Below are 19,625 nucleotides of genomic sequence, written 5' to 3' on the forward strand. Positions count from 1 at the left end.
GGTGTTGTAGGTGCATATCACACATTCTCTAAAATAAGTTAAACAAACAGGTTAAACAGAACAAACAATATAAGTATAAATATATGTGTATATATATATATACACACACACACACACAGAATGTATTAAAAATAAGAGAATAAGAATTAAGATAAAAAGAGCAGATTAAGTACAGTGGCATGTAGAGCCAGAGGTGGGGTGTGGAGAGTCAGGGTGGTTTCCAGGCCTTGTTAATAAGGCTAGTGGCAGAGGGGAAAAAACTGTCCTTGTGACATGAGGTTTTGGTCCTAATGTTCAGCTCCCACTTGAGGTCCTAGGAGATGATAGTTCCCAGGAAGCGAAAAGACTCCACAATGTTAATTGTGGAGTCACAGAGGGTGATGGGGGCAGGTGGGGCTGAATTCTTCAGTCCACAACCATCTCCACTGTCTTTAGAGCATTGAGCTCTAGATTGTTTTGCTTGCACCACTTCACCAGGTGGTCAGCCTCCCACCTGTAGGCGGACTTGTCACCATCAGAGATGAGTCTGATGAGGGAGGTGTCGTCCGCGAACTTCAGAAGCTTGACAAACTGGTGACTGGAAGTGCAGCTGTTGGTGTACAGGGAGAAGAGCAGAGAAGAAAGAACACAGCCGCCTGCAGGGGGTCCAGGAGGGGGTCAGTGATGGCTTTGTGGTGAGAAAGCACAAGGCGCTCAAAAGACTTCATAACCACAGAGGTCAGGGCGACGGGTCTGAAGTCATTAAGTCCTGTGGTCCTTGGCTTCTTGGGAACAGGCTGGCACGTGACATGTCTCCAGTGAGGTGTTGAAAATGTCTGTGAACACTGGAGACAGCTGGTCAGCGCAGTGCTTCAAGCAGGATGGGGAGACAGCATCCGGTCCAGCAGCTTTCCTGGGGTTCTGTCTCCTGAACAGTCTGTTGAAGTCTTCCTCATTGATGGAGAGAGTCGTCACTGAGGTGGGTGGGGAGGTGGAGGGGGGGGACCTTTAAGGTGGGGGAGGTGGAGATGATGCACTGTAGCTGGAGCTGTTGGGAGGTGTCGCGGGGGATGGTATCAGGGAAGACCCTTTGTTGGGAGGTGTTGAGGGGGATGGTCACAGGACTGACCCATTGTCCATCAAAGCGACAGTAGAACTCGTTAAGGTCATTGGCTAGGCGTCGGTCGTTGGTGGAGTGGGAGACTTTGGGCTTGAAGCTGGTGATCGGCTTGAGCCCTCTCCAGACAGAAGCAGAGTCGTTCGCTGAGAACTGGTTTTGGAGTTTCTCAGAGTACCGTTGTTTAGCCTCTTTCACCGCCTTGCTAAACTTGTACTTTGCTTCTTTAAGTCTGTCTTTGTCCCCACTCCTGAATGCCTCTGCCTTATCCAACCTTAACCTTCTGAGTTTGGCTGTGAACCAGGGTTTGTCATTGTTGAAACTCACCCTGGTGCATGATGGAACACAGCAGTCCTCACAGAAGCTGATGTATGACGTCACAGCCTCTGTGTACTCATCCAGACTGTTGGTAGCAGTCCTGAACACATCCCAGTCAGTAGAGTCCAAATACGTCTGTAGATGCTCCACAGCTACACTGGTCCACTTCCTTGATGTCCTTACTACAGGTTTGCAGAGCTTAAGTTTCTTCCTGTAGGCGGGGATCAGGTGGACCAGAGACCTAGATCAGCTGAGAGCCAGACGTTTCCCAGCATGCCCTGGGTCCATCCAAAATAAGATGCCATAGTGGATCACCGGTAGGGGAGGGGTTTCACCTCTCTCTGACATGAACGACATGTTTCCTCGGAACGGTGTGAATTGGTGTGCAGCGGCTTTGAGTTATGTTTTCTATCGTTTGGTGGCTGTGTCTCTCATTTATTGGCTGTGTCACAGGTGATACCCAATCAGCAGAGACGTGTTTGTAAACTCGTAGTAATAAAAAGGCAGAGCGCTTGTGCACACAACAGGGTGTTCAATGCATCCCCGTTTCATTTTAAAAAATGTGTTGCTACGTATTTTTCAGGACTGAACGTGACCATGGACCAAATTACCATCCGTGACATTGCGCTAACAAAAAAATCACTTTCAGGTAGACAACTACCCGTTGATCTGAATTGCGGAGACGTGAAATTGGAAAGCAAGTTTATTTCTGTTGTCATTTTCAGCCATAACTGTAACGTTTAAAGATACATAGTAGTGATGGCGAGATGAAGCCTCATGAAGCATTGAAGCTTTCCAGCAAATTGGTTCGCAAAAGGGTTCATTTGCTCACCTGTGGTCAACAGGCAGATATATTACAGATGATCCATGTGATCTGTGATACACTGTATTTTGCGTCATAAAGACTTAGAAATTACAGTGAAGAAAACATTTTATTTCCACGTAATCCATTTATATGCATGTACTGTGTATGTTATGATGGTATAATAATTGAATAACATAAATTTATAATAAACAGATTGTCTTTAGAGGAATGTGGCTATCAAATGTGTGTAAATCAATCCTTTTGGTCATTATATATTAATGGAAGGAGGGGCAATATTAGTATTTTAAAACTGGAAAGTGGCAATAGTTTAACTTGGCAGAGGGCAGTGAATGTGCTTGTGTAGATCATGGATGTGTAATAAAACTGGTGTAGAATCGAACCACTTCCTAAACCGGTCACGTGGTATGGACGGGCAGCGAGGCTTCGGATGTCATTTGTCTAAAACGATACAAGCCTCGATACGCGGTTTACGGAAAAGTTTCGGGATTCCTCGACACAGAACGTTACATCACTAATATCTAGTTAAACACAGGGGTCCGACCGATCTGTGGTCTCTGCTGTGTTTATTTTCTGTCCTGTGTTGCTTTGCTAGCGTCTTTGATAAACCAAATATAGCGTTACGAACAGCAACATGTCGGACTGTTACGTTTTTTTTTGTCATTTTCTTTAGTCTGTGGCCCAACAGGTGAATTAGCTCTCCAAGCTAACGTTAGTCAAAGTGTTGACATGTGAAAGCATCAAACATGAATGTTAGATGGAGATGAGATTATCGCCAGTTGTTCCTCGTCCCCGTTTGCTCAGCGCCGTTAAATTGTATGTACGGGAAGCAGGAGGTTTCTACCTGGAAGTTATTGTGAATAAATAATGTGATTGGGTCTATATACTGCTAAAGAAAAAGAGCAGTGGTGGACAATACGTTTTTATTAATCATTTTAATGCTGGTGAAATAGAAAAACATCTGGGTGCAAAACAGTACAAGATAAACAGTTTCATGTGTTCTGACTGGACATTTAAAACTCATGGAAAAATGTAAACACAGGAATAAATAAACATCTGACATTTATCATTTTACATATATTCTGTTAGGCCAGTCATTACATTACCCAAGACAGTGTGTACTCAGGACAACCTGCAACTAGTGTACCACAGGAGACACGAAATGTCTGAACTGATTGTTGGAGCACAAGAGTCAGAACAATGCACAGAAAGAAACTTTGGATTGGTATGTGACCCTCAGTCACAAAACACAGATTTAACGCTTGGTATTTGGTCTCATTTAGTGGTCCAAAAGTCCATCACAGTCACAATCTAATACTTAAAGGGTTTAAGTGAGACTGGTTCTGACATAGTTTACATGCTCTTTGACCCCCTTGTCATTCTGGATACAGCCAGATGCTTGGTGGTCAAAGTTCACTGAGGTCAGATAAATCAATGCGGAACCACATGCTTGAATGAGGATGGATCAAAATAGGTTTAGAAACGAATAGACGTTTGATTGGAAAAGCTGCTGGTGATTCGGCAGATACGTCACAACTTTTTGTCCAAACAGGGACATCCCAGCAGAACCCATTTCCATCTAGTATTAACATGTTATCTGTATCTGGATGGGGGTGGGGGGGAGAAGTGCATTGGGCTTTGAAGCCAATTTGTATAAAATGTATACAACACTGTCGGCTACAGGGTGTTAATCAGGAAAATAGGGGTGAGAATATTTTCTTTCTCGACATTTTGGGAGTTTAAATTTTTGTTTATTTACTAAAGAAGCTAAGAGAGCTTGTGGAATATTGCTAACTTCTTTAAACCAATCACAACCATCCTGGGCGGCGCAAAGCCCTGATAGCGGAGAAAGTGAGAAGGGAGAAAGCCTGACTTCCCACGGATGTTGGGCTTTATACCAGCAATGTCTATCTGTTGAGCCAGACTAGGCTGATGGTGGCCAGTTGGAGTATTTTCAACATATCGCTTAAAGGGTAACTACTGTTTTTTTCTGGACCCTATTTTCCTATGTTTTGTGTCTACGTGACTGATGGGAACAACAATCTTTGACATTGGTCCAGCATTAAGCAAGATCACTGCAGTCGGCAACGGCGAAACAAGCTACAATGTAAGTTAATAGGGCAATCGTCCAGTTTGTATTTACCTTCACAAAAGTGCTTGTTTTGCCACGGACAGGCTCAGATTAATATTCTAAGTGTCTGACAACATTATGGAAAGGATTTCTGAGGAGGTCTTTTCACCGCTGGAGGAGAGTCTGGCTACTCCACATAGCATTTGGGGATGGGAGGAAAACGTGTTTCAGTTTATTGGCATTTCTTTAAACCAACCACAATCGTCTCGCCCGGTGCTAAGCAACGGAGAAAAGCTGCGGTGCCGCTGCAAAATAGGCTCGGAAGGAACTTGTTTTGGTGGAACGTGTACGTTTAAAAGTTGTTTTACTCATGCAACAGAAAACTCATATTGGACAAATAGTCTAGCTAGCTGTCTGGATTTACCCTGCAGAGATCTGAGAAAAGGTTAACCATAGTCCTCTTAAATCGACTGGAGTTTAATGCCAACATAAATGAGTGAAATTCGTCGAATTTTCCGGCGGCAAGAGAGCAATCCCGGAAGTGGTACGTCAAGGAAATAGACTACTTAGACATAAAAACATAGGAAAATAGGGTCCAGGTTGAAAAAAAAAATGGCAGTTACCCTTTAACCCTACTGGCAAATTTACGTCGAATATTTACTCTATTTATAGCTCTGTTTTTGGTCTCAACCAACTCCTGGGGGAAATATCTGGCTCTTAAGATGCTGAATACTTCACTTTGATCACCAGGTAGTAACTGTGTCCGTCTGCCATATAGGGCTGAGCAAGTAGTGCAAGTAAAGCCGAAGGAAGCTGCAGATTTGATTATAATTCTCAGTAGTTTTATCACAACGAGCAAACCCCTTTTACATGGTCATTTGATGCATTGTTATTGCAGACATTAACGACTATAGCAGCTTTAATCTGAGACATATTGTAACATGTTTTTTATTAAGTCCGCCAATTCCACCTTTTGGAATGACAGCCGATCATGATGCTGGCAGAACAGATATTGAGAACACTCATTAATAGTAGGTGTAAATGCAGAGGCCTGTAATCAGATACAGATCACATGGTAACACCTGATAGAGATTGATGGTTTGGTTTCCATTCACTTTGTATTCAACTATGTAGTCGTGTTTTTCTTCTATTTTTAGCATCTACCTGTATGTACATTGAGATAATTTCACAAAAAAAAAAAAAACACGGCTGGCTCCACACAACACACACATTAAAATGCCTTTAGATCCACATGCAAACAATAACATCTCAAGCACACATGACATGAAAATGGTGGAATGCAATTAAGATTACTTGCTACACCAAGGTAAAAACATGTTACAGGTAAAGAGACAAACTTTAAAAAAAGGAATCTTGATATTCCTAAACAAAGACTGTGTCTTGTCACCCAATACAGTATAGCAGATTATACACATGGAGGCTCTGGAGAAAGGGGGATCACCAACAGTTCGCTACTATTCATTCAGTTCATACTGAGGGATCCATAAGTTATCATTAAGGAACTGTCCACGCCAACCTTAATACAGAGAGAATCAAGGGAAGGGTTAACCCTGACCTGTGGTCTCTTTTCAAACCACCCAGATGTAGCATTTTCTTATTTCCCCAACCAAAGTCAGTCTCAGCCTATGAGGAATAAAATGAGTCCAGTACATTTGTAGTGATGTCTATTTTCTTTCCGAATACCTAAAAGATGATTCTGGCAGTTGTGGAATAACTTACACTTGTATATTTTGTATATATTATCTACGTAAATATAATGCAGTAGCAACTTTTATATTGTTACGTTATTAAATACAGTACCACAGAAATTAGAGTCTATTTGTGATGGGGTTTTTTTTTTACGTTAAATAACAAGACAACATGATATACTGTAAATAAAGCAGTTGGTCAGTGTGGATGGACTACACAAGAATTATAATAAGAATTAACAAGTGGAAATAGTGTCATTAAGTTCCACGAATACATTTCCCATTAATTTATCGCCTGTACAGAACCATCATTGACTACAATGTGTAGACAGTAGGGTGGCCTTCTGAGAAACTGGACTTGTGTATATACTGGAACTGGCCTTTGCCCTTTCTACCATGAACTATTGCCAATAAAAAAGGCTTCTAAACCAAAAACTTCACAATTGAAAATGTTACAGCAGTAATGTGATCTGAAATTGGGGAGTCTTTTTTTATTTTTAACAATTTAAATAAACAATCTGGGGCAAATTCACAAAAGGATTGGACAAAAAAAACATCACATCATTCTGAAAAAGCCCCCACAAAGGGTGAAACACACCCTTAACTGTGCTGCCAACTCTGTCACCTTTAAATTCCTTGTCTGAAGTTTTGAGGAATGCCTCTGCAACTTGGCAGACCTGTACTCTTGTCATTGTACTGCCTACTGTGTTCTTTGCGCAAAGGCAAAATGTATACTTTGCCACATTAATACTTGTAATCGGAGGCAAAAAAGGGAAAATTGCAATAAGCTGCAAAACTTTACAGAGTTTGCGCTGTAATATCATTAGTGCGATAGTGGTCCTAAGTGATGCACAATTCATGGTGCTATCAGCAGCCACAATCCATTCTTTGTGAATTTGCCCGTTTTCTTTCCCTTTTTTTTTTTTGCTAAGTGCCCGAGCTATCGGAGCATTATTGCACTCTTAAGGTGTTTAGACACATTACATAAAGGCACCTTGCGGTGCATTTTAGTATTTTTTACACTTTAACAGTGTCTCCAGTAAAGCTCTCTAGCTTTGCCAGGTTACTTTTAACTTATAAATGTTGAGTCTTGACTCCTTGCATTGCTTATTATTATGCATTGGAACGGTTTCATCTTAGTGATAGGAAAACCATCTTTCTAGTATTCACTTTTACAATATAAGCTACTGTAAATATCTATATCAAAAGGTTTGGACACACTTTCCCAGAATGAGAAAGTGTGTCCAAACTTTTGATTGGTACTATATGTATATGTGTATGTATGTATGTATGTATGTATGTATGTATGTATGTGTGTGTGTGTGTGTGTGTGGGAAGACACATTTCTGCTCAATAAAGCAGCACATAACATATCCTATTTTAAAGGAGTTAAAAAAAAAAAAGAAGAAAAAAAACTGCCTTCGTTTAAAAAGGCCACCAATGTCATCCCACCTGTGCTTCAGTGTAGCTGATTAAAGAGGCAGAAATTCATGGCTTACAGGTGAGCTGGAGATGAGCAAATGGCAGTTCAAATACAACACAGACGACTAAATATGAGGTATGAGTCAGTATTCTAAACCAACAACCTGACACCAGCATAGGGTAAATATATGGTCCATGCAACATGCATGTTCACTGTACACACTGAAGTATGCAATCATAAGAAGAGGGAATGTCTAGTGACTCATCAAAGTGGTAAAATGTAAAGATGTTCTGTACTTTTAGCACATATACAAATATAGATGTTACATCTATTTTCATTCTTCAGATTGGAGGAAATAAATTCATCCCTTAGTAAAGAGACTGGAGTTTGAGATGCAGGTTCTGACAAATGCAAGACCTCATTCTTATTTTGGGACTTGGATCCCTCCTGCAGTAACAGAGGAATATAGGAATGCTAATTAAACACAAATTGTGGATTGGAGAGATTTGAAATAAGCGGTTAATAGTGAAAGTGTACCGATAGCTGCTGAGTTTGAATGGTTTAAAATGGAATAAACCAACAGGCCTGACCAGTCAGTAGGCCTCAGATTTGAAGGCAGATCTCTGAACTCTTGGTGTCAAAGGCCCTTGAGGGACTTGACAGCCTTGCTCAGGTTGCTGTAGAACTCCGCCATGCTGGATGGGAAGAATGAGTCGACCACGGAGCGAGGGAGAAAGCCACCCAGGTCCGTCTGGAAGAAGCTGAACACCTGGGTTTTGTTGGGCTCTCTGGAAGAATTGAGAAAAAGAGAGAAAAAAAAAAAAAAAAAAAGTACTACAGTGATGTAGATGAACTTGAACTCTTGCCAGAATATCCTCTCCAAACACACACTGTAAGTGTTTAGTGTGTGTTAGCATACTCACCCTGCGATAGGAACACAGACGCAACCACATGGATGATTGAATCCTCTCACATAGCCAGACTGGGGAGGACAGCCCGAGTGACTCACATTGGTGGCTGTTTGACACGACACAAACACACATGCACGTTTGTCTACATTATAAAGCTTCAATTTATGTCCACTAAAAGTGTTTTTACCACTCAAGTCATTATTAATTTAGTGTCTGACAACATTATGGAAAGGATACATACAGAGATAGACCTTTTTGGTAAAGAGTAAGATCCTTTTTGTTTAACATGAAACAGCCTCGAAATCACCATCACCAAGCCCACGATGTAAACAAACAGTCATTTTATCATCGTAAAACACACTTCATTCAAAGTCGACAGAAACAAGAAAATAAAACTGATCAAAAGCCATCTTGGTTCGTCTTCCCACTGTTCCAACAATCACCACTCTGGTTTGGTTGAAATAAACCCTTACGTCACCCATTTACATGAGAAAATATGCTGGCTTTATACACGCTTAAAGTATGGTTTATTTAAATGGAGTCTGGTGAGTTTGGCAATGGCGATTATGGGGTTGTTTCATGTTAAACAAAAAAGGATCTTACTCTTTAGAAAGGTCCCATGGCATGAAAATTTCACATTGAGTTTTTTTTAACATTAATATAAGTTCCCCTAGCCTGCCTAGGGTCCCCCAGTGGCTAAAAATGCCGATAGGTGTAAACCAAGCCCTGGGTGCGATTTTTTTGTTGTTGCAGGATGATAGGGGAAGAACCCGCCCTACTCTCCCTCTGAATGGCTAGTACTCGTTGCCTGCTCTGGTGGGATTGGTTATGGTTAGGGTAAGAATGTCAGGGTTAGCCGATCAGGGATGAGTTCCCTAATGAATATTCATGAGTCTTCCGCTACCATCCTGGATATCCTGCTCTGCCTTTGAGAAAATGAAAGCTTTGATGGGCCAATCTGGAATCTTCCCTTTATGACATCATATGGGGAAAGGTTACCTCCCCTTTCTCTGCTTTGCCCACCCAGAGAATTTGGCCCACCCATGAGAAAGAGAGAGACATCATGGCTTTCCAACAAGCAAAGCATGGCAGTTGGTCAAGGCCACACCCCCACCTCTCTCCTCCTCAATAGCATTTAAAGCTACAGACACAGAAATGGCACGTCCTAAGGAAAGCTCATTGTGGGACTGGCTCGCCTGAGTAGATCTTAAGCAGAGTCAGTTCACTGCAACAAAGTCCAATAGGGCAAGAAACACGAGTAGTCAGACCATAAATCAGGCTGTAAACAGGCCAGCAGTTAGTAAAGACATACTTCCTGGTAGGAATCGTATTTTGAACTGTGATGGATATAACAGGTAACTATTTTATACATTAATTTTCTGTCTTCTCTTTAAAATAAGTTTGGTTCACCCACCCTTTCTCATCAGCTTATTATTTATAAATTTTTCCAAAGATCTTGCATTTTAACTCTAAACCAGCGTTCCCAATGAATTCATTGGCTACACAGCCAACTGTGACTGCAGGGTTTTAACATATACAGCTCATCAGGGTTTTAGTCGTTGCATCATAAAATGTGATCCAGTGGTTAATAATTATCAACCTTTATGGGAAATTGTATATTGTCATCATTTTTCAAAAGTTAGGCCTAAAGCATGATTTATGCTTCTGCGTTAAATCTACAGTGTGGCTACGTACGTAGGTACGTGGAGACACGGACCCTATGCCGTAGCCTGACGTGCATCTCTCGAAAAATGTAACTACACATCGCGGCGACGCACGTCGCTCGGCCATGGCTCGATAGCGTTGCATTTCCTGATTCTCCTTTTCCATAAACATGAACTCAAGTAGGGTTAACTTTTCCTGCTGCAGATTTCCCACTGTGGTCAGAAAGCACAGGGGAGACACTTGGTTTCTCTCACTATGACTCTAGAGCCGATACTCGCTCCGAAGCTAATCCCCGTACCTCTCACTCGCTCTTACCTCACAATCCCCACACACGCTATTCTCTTGCAGAGATCGATGCACACACCAACGCACAAGTATAAACTTCAGGCCACTTATGTAGGCTACGGCGAAAGCTCTTTGTGGAGCCTCTGCAGAACCATAAATCACACTTAAGTTGCAGCTGTTCTACAGAACAGATGATCTTGTAATGTGTGACGCTCCCAGCTTATGGTCCACTTCTTAGGTGGATGTTTTAGGAATCCCAGGTGGCGTAGATGAAAAAGCCCTCCCCACCACCAAATTCTACCCGTTGGCCAAGTGCTCCATCAAACACAGCTGTCAGTGTCTGTGGATGGGAAGCTGGTGAGGGATCATGTCCTCGTAGCTCCTGCCGGTTCTTTGCCATTTGCTGTGACTTGTTGTCGGAACATGCTACTGCTTTTTTTTCCTAACAGCTGTTATCTGTGTTTAAAATGGCAGCTGTAAACAAACACCATCTCTTAAACAGATCTGGGGCATTTAGTACTGCAAACATCAGACCTATAGTTACTGGCCCATCAATACTGGAAACTACAACTTTAACTGGATTTCTGCAGTGGAAATGCAGGTTCAATTCTAAGTTCACATTAGTCTCTTTGATAGCTAATTTTTCAGACATATTTGATTGAAGTCAAATCTGCACTAGTCTTTTGTTGTGGGGTAGTAAACCACTGAAAGATGGAAAATTAATGTGTGACATTTGAGCTATTTAGTTTGTTCAGACCTGTAGTGTATCCGCAGCACAGTTAAATCTCAGACAGCCTTTCATCCAAATCACTCCCACAAGTAAGAACAGTCCAGCCCCTACTGCATGGCACAGTGAATCTTAGAAAGTACAAAAGAAACAAGCACAGGAAGTATGGTGGGGCAGTTAAGCATAACAACTTTGAATTTTGCGATAGAAGCAACACATTTGGCACAGATGTAGATTTATATGTTATGAAAAGATATAGATATCAGGGCAAATTTTGACAGCCATTTTTCAAAATGGCCACCAAATATGCACTAAATATACCTGAATGTTGCCGAAAACAATGTTTTGACTCTTGATTGCCAAGGTGTGTTCAAGCTGATCAGATCAGATTCATTCATTCATTCATTTTAAGGGTGCTCTTTAAAAGCTTTTAACTTGAGAAAAACGCAAAAATATCACGGTTTCACGGTATTGCAATGACAGTTATAAATGTATCATTTTTTAAATGTCTGGGTAAAAAACAACAATTTTCTTTCCATTGATCTGTTAGTTATGCTTTTTTCTCTCTCTATTCACTCACATTGCTAGCGAAATAGGTCTCTGAATCGCACTTTTTGCGCATGTACGAACATTAACGAAGCCGATTCTACCAACATGTACAATAACGACTTCTGTTGCATATGTTTGATCGCTTATTTACAATTATTGGTAAAGGACCTATTTTCCTACCAAAGAGGTTTATGCCGTTATATGCAAGCCACCGCTCCAGGATGTGTCCTCTGTCTCCATGCAGCCATGAGGAGGCTGATAGGATCTGTTACACCACTCACGGCCATCACACGATATTGATTTGTACTGTCGATTTAGATGTTGTGCTCGCTGTTTCTCAAAGAAGGTACCGAACTTTGGCTAGCATTTGGAACATGCAAACATTTCAGATACATTGCAGCACATATTTCAAAGATCTGAAGGCATGTGCACTCCCAATGTTCCGTGCTCACACTAGGTGTGCAGTGTCCAGTTTTGTTGGTCATGACACACAAAAGACCTGGAGGATTCTGCCACAGCTCACAGAAGGCCTGGTTGACATTGACGCCCATGGCACCAAACAAGATACCTCCGAATGTAATACACAGCATTGAGAGGTCTGTGATCTTGCTCTAGGACAGAACAGATTCCACCAGTGCCCATCTGGAACAACATAAGGAGGTTAACTTTGCAGGCACCTATGTGTGGGGATAAGCACTACTACATTACCTTCACCAACTAGATGGGGGTGGACTCAATAGACCATCAAAAGCCTGCTATCAGCTTGTAGCATGCAAAGGTTGCTTAGGCGCTGTGAGTGCAAAGTGGCAACACTTGCTTGCACAGCTCTGTGACTGTGTGAAGGGAAGTGTGAAAAAGTGTAAACAATGCTGGAGTATGCCTTTTGTTACTAGTTATAGTTCTTTTAATTGGATTACTTTGGGTCAAACTTTGCCCACAGCACGTATCCTGGCCACCATTTTCTGTATTATACAACTATATATACACGTGTTTTTATTATATATATATATATAAAAAAATGCCATTGCATATAAAAACCCTTATCCTATTGGAGTTTGCACCTTGCCATGGTGGATTAGCTTGTGTGTCTTGGTGACATCATCAACAATCATAAAATCTGTTTTCTGCAACATTCAGCCATAGTGAGCGTCTATTTGCTGGCCATTTTGATAAGATGGCCCTTAGCGCCCCAATATCTTTTTTTTTTTATAACATATACATCTAAAGCTGTACCAAATGCGTTGGTTTCATCACAAAATGCACAATTGTAATGAAAATTTTAACCTAGCCGCCCCACTAGCAGAGGAGAAAAGAAAGACGTTACGCACCATTTGATGAAATGGTGCCATCCTCGTATTGCTTGACTAAAATAACATCTACAAAGTCTCGTGGAGCTATGATGCCCATAGCTGCTGAGGGCGTGACTGTTCGGCAGATAGAGATGTCCTGTGCAAGAGTGGGAGACAAGGGAATTTACTTAAAAAGACTCGAAGAGCCAAACAAAGCAAAAGCAAAAATGAATATCACCTCTGGTATTACATGTATACATTTAAAGCTGCACCGGGCCATATTTTCTTTTAAAAACAAATGTATGTGGATTTTTTCACACCACCAGAAGAGATAAGTTAGATGTTATGTATGCAAAATATACACTGTACAAATATTTTGCCTCCCGTCTTTCTTTAGTGTTGTTTAAATGAAGCCTCAATGACCAGTTGGGTTACTAACAGGCATTTTTAGATATCTTCTTGAATTCTCCTTTTAAGGGTATTTGCATTTAACCTGATACCAATGTGTTTCATATCAAAATGTTCAAAACAAACTCAGCTTTTTTTAAGTGATGGCCAAATTTGTTCCAGAACAATGTATACAGAGATAATTTCACTCTGAAGCCAAAAATTGTTGATGTTCGCTTTCTGAAATTTCTCAAATCTCTTGTGAAAACATACCTACACTCAATTGTTTTGGTGCTTGAAATGAGTTTACAAAAGACTTGGGTTCACAAAAGTAGCGTAATATATGAATAAAATAATAAATAAATGTTTAAAACGATATTTTGTACTATAGCTTTTTGAGTGTTGTCAAACATCGCTCGGATTTGCCGATGCGTCTTTTGTCCTCAGAGGTTTAAACAACAGGGATGAAAACTGATAACTGGAGTGACAAAGATGCGGTCTGGGCTCCCTGGCGAAGATTTTTTTTTTCCCCTTTATAAATCAGTTTTAAAATGGGGACTTCTGTTGATTTTAGCATGATGATACAGGGGAAAAAAACATGTATTTTATCCACGTGCACCTATCCATGTGTTTACTATACGTGATCCACGTGCTTATCCGCATATCCGTTTTCAGGGCACAAAGTAAAAAAGATCAAGTTCTCGGCTCTGTCGTCGCCGCGGCGTCGCCAGCGCATACTTGAGCACACCTCGGACACATCGCCATGACATGTGGTGTCTAAAGTCGCCGTGACATTGCCTGTATTCTCCGTCAACACAATCAAAACTGAAGGACTTTTGTTTTCACCAGGCGCAGGCATACGTACTGTAGATACTCAGTTCTACTCTCAGTTAGTTTAGTAATCCAGTTCTGTGTCAGTCACCCAGAAAAACAAGCGGATCCATCTCACAAACGCAGAGCAAAGCTGTATGGCATTATTACTATTTTGTGTGACATATTTGCCCAGTACTCTGTCCTAACTGACCTAACCTTACACCAGGTGCAGCTTTAAAATAATTCAGACAATCTTTGATGGAAATCAAAAGCAATGTTGACTACTATATGGAGTGAAAACTGGGTTAACGTGTACAGAATGATCAGGACAAAACATCCTCTAATCAAAAGAGAGAAATAAATTAACACACCTCCGTGATTTGTTCCAAAAGCTCGAACCTTTTGACATTGTTGTCCCACTTGACTCTGAGCCCACTGGGTACTGGTTTCAGACACTCCCACACTTTCTCCGGGCTGCCGCTGACAATCCCCTCGCCCTTATAACTGAAGAGGAAGTCAGACGACAGAACACGGTCAGGGGAGCAGATCAATAAGGCCCGACTGCTGTAAATTACATTCATACGTAGACCTGTAACAATTAAAAATTTTGCTGGGCAATTAATTGTCTCAGAAATAATTGTGATTAATGACATAATTGTCTCTTTCAGTCACATTTAAAAAAATATTTGTTCATTACTTTTTTAAATAAATTAAAGTTCTGAATGAATCCCAGGATACATCTTTTGGTTATATATCACTGTCAAGTGACCCAGATAATGTAATAACATAAATACACAGCCTATGAAGTAAACCATGCCTCTTTATTATCATAAAACTAACTGTCACAGCCGGTTAAAGGAAGTTTTTCCTCGCTGCCATGGCACTAAGTGCACATGCCCTTGGGGGAATTGTTGGGTCTCTGTAACTTATAGTGTGGTCAGGACCAGTGGTTCTCAAACTTTTTTCAATAATGTCCCCCCCTTTGAAATATTTTTTTGAGCCAAGTACAGCGCAAAACATTTTACGTAAAAAAAATAAAAGCCAACATAAGAGAGGCACAACACAGCCCTGCGCCATCAGTGTCTGACACATCAACTTGTGACTGAAACACAATTAAATGTAGGGCTGAACAATGAATCGTTTTCAAATCAAAATTGCGATTCGAAAGAATCAAATGTGAATATTTTGTAAGCCGTTTTGATAGTGTCTCATGTTATAATGCTCCATGACATGTTTTATCTGTTACACTGAACTTTAGTTATACTTTTTTTTTTTTTTGTAAATCGAGAATCGAAATATCTGGTAGAAATATCGCAGATTTTTTTCCCCGAATCGTTCAGCCCTACCTAAATGCTACTTCAAATACTTATAATCCATTACTTAATTCATTCATCATTATAGCATTATTATAGTATAATTATTTTATGTCAATGTCGAATGTATTTATATAGCATATTTAAACAACTGTGTTTGACAGAATATCAAATACAAAAATGATCACAAAAAAATAGTTACAAATAAGATGAAACAACAAAACACAGTAAAAAAAAGACATTTGATGTATGCCTGTACGTTTGACGTAGGAAGTATGCATTAAAAAAAATGTAATCTCACATGCCCCCTGCAGTACTCCAAAGTACCCCTAGCGGTACTAGTACCTCCGTTTGAGAAACACTGGTCTAGAGCTAACTCTCTGTAAAGTGTCCTGAGATCACTTCTGTTAAGATTTGACACTATAAATTAAATTTGACTGTGCAAGGCATCACACATTTAAAAAAAAAAAAAAAAAATGACATTATAAATCCTGATTTAGTCTGATGCCATGAATACACGAGCATGGGTGCTGTAACTTTCATTTGACTACCTGTCTGCAATCTGTATACAAAACCTAATTCTAGCACTTTTCCATGACTGAAAAGCTGCACAAAATTCAAAACTTGAATAGTAGACCTAAGTACAGTCTGTCCCCTATTATTTTTTTGTTTTTGTTTATTTTTTATAATTGCTAAGCAAAGTGACTTTCATACACATCCTGTGTTCAACCTATATCCTGAGGTCATCGCTATTCACACCAACAAAGCAGAGAATTTCTATGGTCTGGGGTTTCCGTTTCAGGAAGGAGGTTAAACAAACTCTGAGTCTAACCCTGATGTCTGAGTTGATTTACCCTGAAATGGGAAACGAGTTTTCAGTTCCAGAACAGCTGATTTGAGTTGGTTCAATCAACTCGGAGTAGGTTTACTCAGAGTTAAAGGAGAATTCCGGCCAATTTTTACGTTAATCTTGATCGCTATAGCTACGCGAGTACTTTTGATAGAAAAAAACCCGACCCGAATCAGTGCAGGTAACACGGAGAAGCTGCAGCTACGTACTACAAGCGTCCCCTGAGCTAAAACGGCAGTGGTCGGGGCAAGTTTTAGAGTGCCTTTGTGCCTCTTAACAGACACAAAATGCAATTAATATGTCTGTGCCACATGAACAGGGCCCTTACGTGTCAACAAGATACGTTTTCAACTCAGACATTGTTTAAATTCACCTACCCTGGTCCTTGTATCGATCCTGCCGGTAGCTAGCTTGCCCTGCTAGCTGATAGCCGTTAGCTGCTAGCTGCCGTCCAGTGAGTGTATTCAGACAGGCTTCTGTAATAATCATCCCAATAACAATCCATGGAGCGGCGGTGGTGTGGCTATGTCCTCCTGAGGACGTTTCAGAGCAAGGCACACTTTTCTGACGGCTCTGCATACAGTGGCTTTACTAATATGATCTGCATCACCAATGTTGTAAAGAAAACTGCCGGTTGCAAAAAACAATGCGAATGGTGGATGTTAGTGATACGAGGACGGATAAGGTATCTACATATCTGATCGACTGTGAAGAAAAATACCTCTCAAATCGGTTATCTGGAAATGAAAATACATCTAGTCGGGACTCAATATCATCTCCCGACGTAAACTCTCTGAAGTAATACAGCTTTTTCATCACGGGATCGTCGACAAAAGGACATGCAATGTTTGAGAAAAAAAAACATTTTATAATCTACCTAACATAAATAACATAAAACTAAAATGCGCCTGATACAGACTGAATGAATGAATGAGGAAATGAAAGCGCGCTGTGTCAGAGGGAGGAGACAGAGAGAAAGTCGAGGTTTCTTGAAGAAAACCTGCTCCCGACCAGGTTAGGTTCACAGACTCAGTTACCATAGTAACTGACTCTGAGGTTGTTACCTCTCTTTCTGAAATGGGCTGGAGTTACCCCTCTCTCTCAGGTTTGATTGACCTCCCTTTCTGAAACAGAAAACCCAGAGTTTCCCTCATCTCAGGGTTAACAAACTTCACTAAACCTGCTTTCTGAAACGGAACTCTGGTGTAACTTCAGACTTTATTTTGTTAGCGTGGCCATTTTATGAAAGGCTAATGCAAGGAAGTGCACTTCAGTCATATCTAATCTAAGTATCTTGAAAAGTGGTATACGTGTACCTGCAGGTAGCAGCTAATAACAGCTAATAATATATTTTTTAAAAACCATGTAAAAATAAATAAAAATAATAGTTGCAAGTAGAGCTCTTACTGTTATCATTATCCTTATCCTTGTGTTATCCATACACAACTGCAAAGTGCTTGTCTGAAATTTGACCTACAGATTACATCCATTGAGAAAAAAAAGAAAAGAAAAGTTGAGCTTTCTCACACATTCCCAGGGAACTCAGACGAGGGACGCCAAGACACAACCACGTCATTCTGCCAAAGAAAACACATTTACAGTCAGCGACATTTGCCTGAGTGTAATGAGTGGCCCTGGTAAATGCTGTTCACTCCAGACACACTACTCAGTGTTTTCCCTAGGTCTGCGGAAGACTAGGTGCACGTATGTGGCGAGGGGTTAAGGGGTCCTTTCTTAAAGAAAATGTGAAGTTTGTCAAAAAAGAAATTGTAATTTGACATCATTTTTGGACCATAATTATTACCATATCTGTGTCTACAAAGTTGGAAAAGCTAGATCAGATGATAAATAAATAACACTCAAAAAGCTTAAAAGACAAAACTTGCTAAAGAAGTTCACTGGGCTTTTAGTTAGTTTTGATGCTCACATTGATTTTACATTAATTCCGCTTGGGTGCTACACCTAAGCTTTACAATGGTAGGGGAAACCCTTTTACTTATTTCCAACCAACAATCATAACTTGTGTTTTTCTGCACTCTTACTTGAGGAGCATGTGTGACAGATCAGTTGATAGACCAAGCTGACAGTCAGCCATCATTGAGCACCAGTGGCTAACATAGCTTTTGCAGTGTATTCAGCATCTTTGGCACTGCACTTATTAGAATATTAACTGTTCAGCCAAATAAGAATATTGAGTTTTGATTAAGTGCTACATGTCGCTGAAAGTGTTCTAACAAAGACATGTACGAAGGCAGATTGAATTTGAATATTCTGGTTAATAAACTTCATGCTCAAAGATCATCTTTTACAACAATAAGGGTCAATACAAGTGAAATGCAGCCTATAAGACATGCACGTTCTGTTTTTGCCAATGTATAATGCTCCAATGTCTGTGCCAAGCAATATTGTCAGATTATGTCAGCTCCCCAACATAAAATTGTGATGGTGAGATCAGATATATTTTAAGAGTTTCATATGACTAACTTGCTGAATACTTATGATCTAAACAAATCAAACATTACATATTGTACCTTTTTGTAAACTAAAATTATGAATGTCAGTTAGGACGAACAACAAACAAAGAGTAACACTTGCTTGGTGCATTGAGTGCAAAATTAATAGTTGAGCCTCAAGTTGCATTGAAGTTATTTAACACGGTTTTGTCCCGTCAAGTAAGCTAACGTTGACGTGTCGGTGAGCAAGGCCACATCAAGAAGCCTAACATTTATCAATGAAGGTAACGTTAGACGTTTGTTTTCTAACGTTATAATATTGACGTTACAGTACAGCATGTCACAGGGCCAATGTGGAGAAATATCGTACAATTTCATATCACACGATAATGACGGCAAATATTTACCGATTTCTTGCAGACTTTCCACCCGGCCTCATCCCTCTTGTAGCTTAGCAAGCAGTCACCCACTGCCTTCGCTTTATGTTCATAATCCATAATAAATAGTAAAAGAATAACGTTACGTTAACCCTGGCGTTAATTCACTTTGCAGACTAGCTGACGTTACAGTGGCTGAATGGTTGACACACGATATTGTTATCGTCTAATTCAATTAATCAAAGTCACAATGTAGCTGGGTTTTGTAACGCAAATACAGCAGCGACAAGTTACTTAACGTTAGCGAGTACAACCGCCGCTACAGAGCTAGCCTTAGCCAAAATGAATGAAACCTATGCAATGCCCACATCGTTTACGAACAAGCAGCTAGCTCGCGGGTCTGAGGTATGTAACAACTCTGTCAATTACTGTTCATGGTAAAGCCTTTCTGGCCGCGCGACAGCCCACACCCGTCTCACGCAGAATGTTAAAATCCCAAAATATTTGAATGAATTTCCTGAAATACAAGGAGAATCGGTAGCAGAGGTGGTATCAAATCATCTAGG

The 19,625-nt window shown here is 40.5% G+C and overlaps 1 protein-coding gene across 4 annotated transcripts; it reads right to left on the minus strand.

Moving 5' to 3' along the window:
- Nucleotides 1-7,336: 7,336 nt before the first annotated feature.
- On the minus strand, nucleotides 7,337-19,625 carry stard5 (StAR related lipid transfer domain containing 5). Of its 4 annotated transcripts, none has more exons than XM_078259756.1 (7): nucleotides 19,090-19,625; nucleotides 17,757-17,806; nucleotides 17,294-17,353; nucleotides 14,438-14,570; nucleotides 12,906-13,023; nucleotides 8,364-8,457; nucleotides 7,337-8,228 (listed from the first exon to the last, which is right to left on the minus strand). In XM_078259756.1, the coding sequence occupies exons 1-7, from the start codon at nucleotides 19,177-19,179 to the stop codon at nucleotides 8,078-8,080; spliced, it is 696 nt and encodes a 231-aa protein (XP_078115882.1). In that variant the 5' UTR covers nucleotides 19,180-19,625; the 3' UTR covers nucleotides 7,337-8,077. The 4 variants fall into 4 exon arrangements, with proteins under 4 accessions (XP_078115882.1, XP_078115966.1, XP_078116102.1 ...); XM_078259919.1 differs by lacking the exon at nucleotides 7,337-8,228 and adding an exon at nucleotides 11,059-11,159 and having other exon boundaries at nucleotides 8,372-8,457; XM_078259840.1 differs by lacking the exon at nucleotides 17,294-17,353.

The sequence above is a fragment of the Sander vitreus genome, chromosome 1, assembly GCF_031162955.1.
Source record: "Sander vitreus isolate 19-12246 chromosome 1, sanVit1, whole genome shotgun sequence".
NCBI lineage: Eukaryota > Metazoa > Chordata > Actinopteri > Perciformes > Percidae > Sander > Sander vitreus.

Bases quoted from the DNA above. Each gene is read 5' to 3' on its own strand.
- stard5 (XM_078259756.1), bottom strand. From the start codon at position 19,179: ATGGATTATGAACATAAAGCGAAGGCAGTGGGTGACTGCTTGCTAAGC. The intron at 17,807-19,089 runs GTAAATATTTGC...TTTCTTTGGCAG, and splicing joins GGAAAGTCTGCAAGAAATCG to AATGACGTGGTTGTGTCTTG. The intron at 14,571-17,293 runs GTAACAACCTCA...CTTCCTCTTCAG, and splicing joins AGCCCATTTCAGAAAGAGAG to TTATAAGGGCGAGGGGATTG.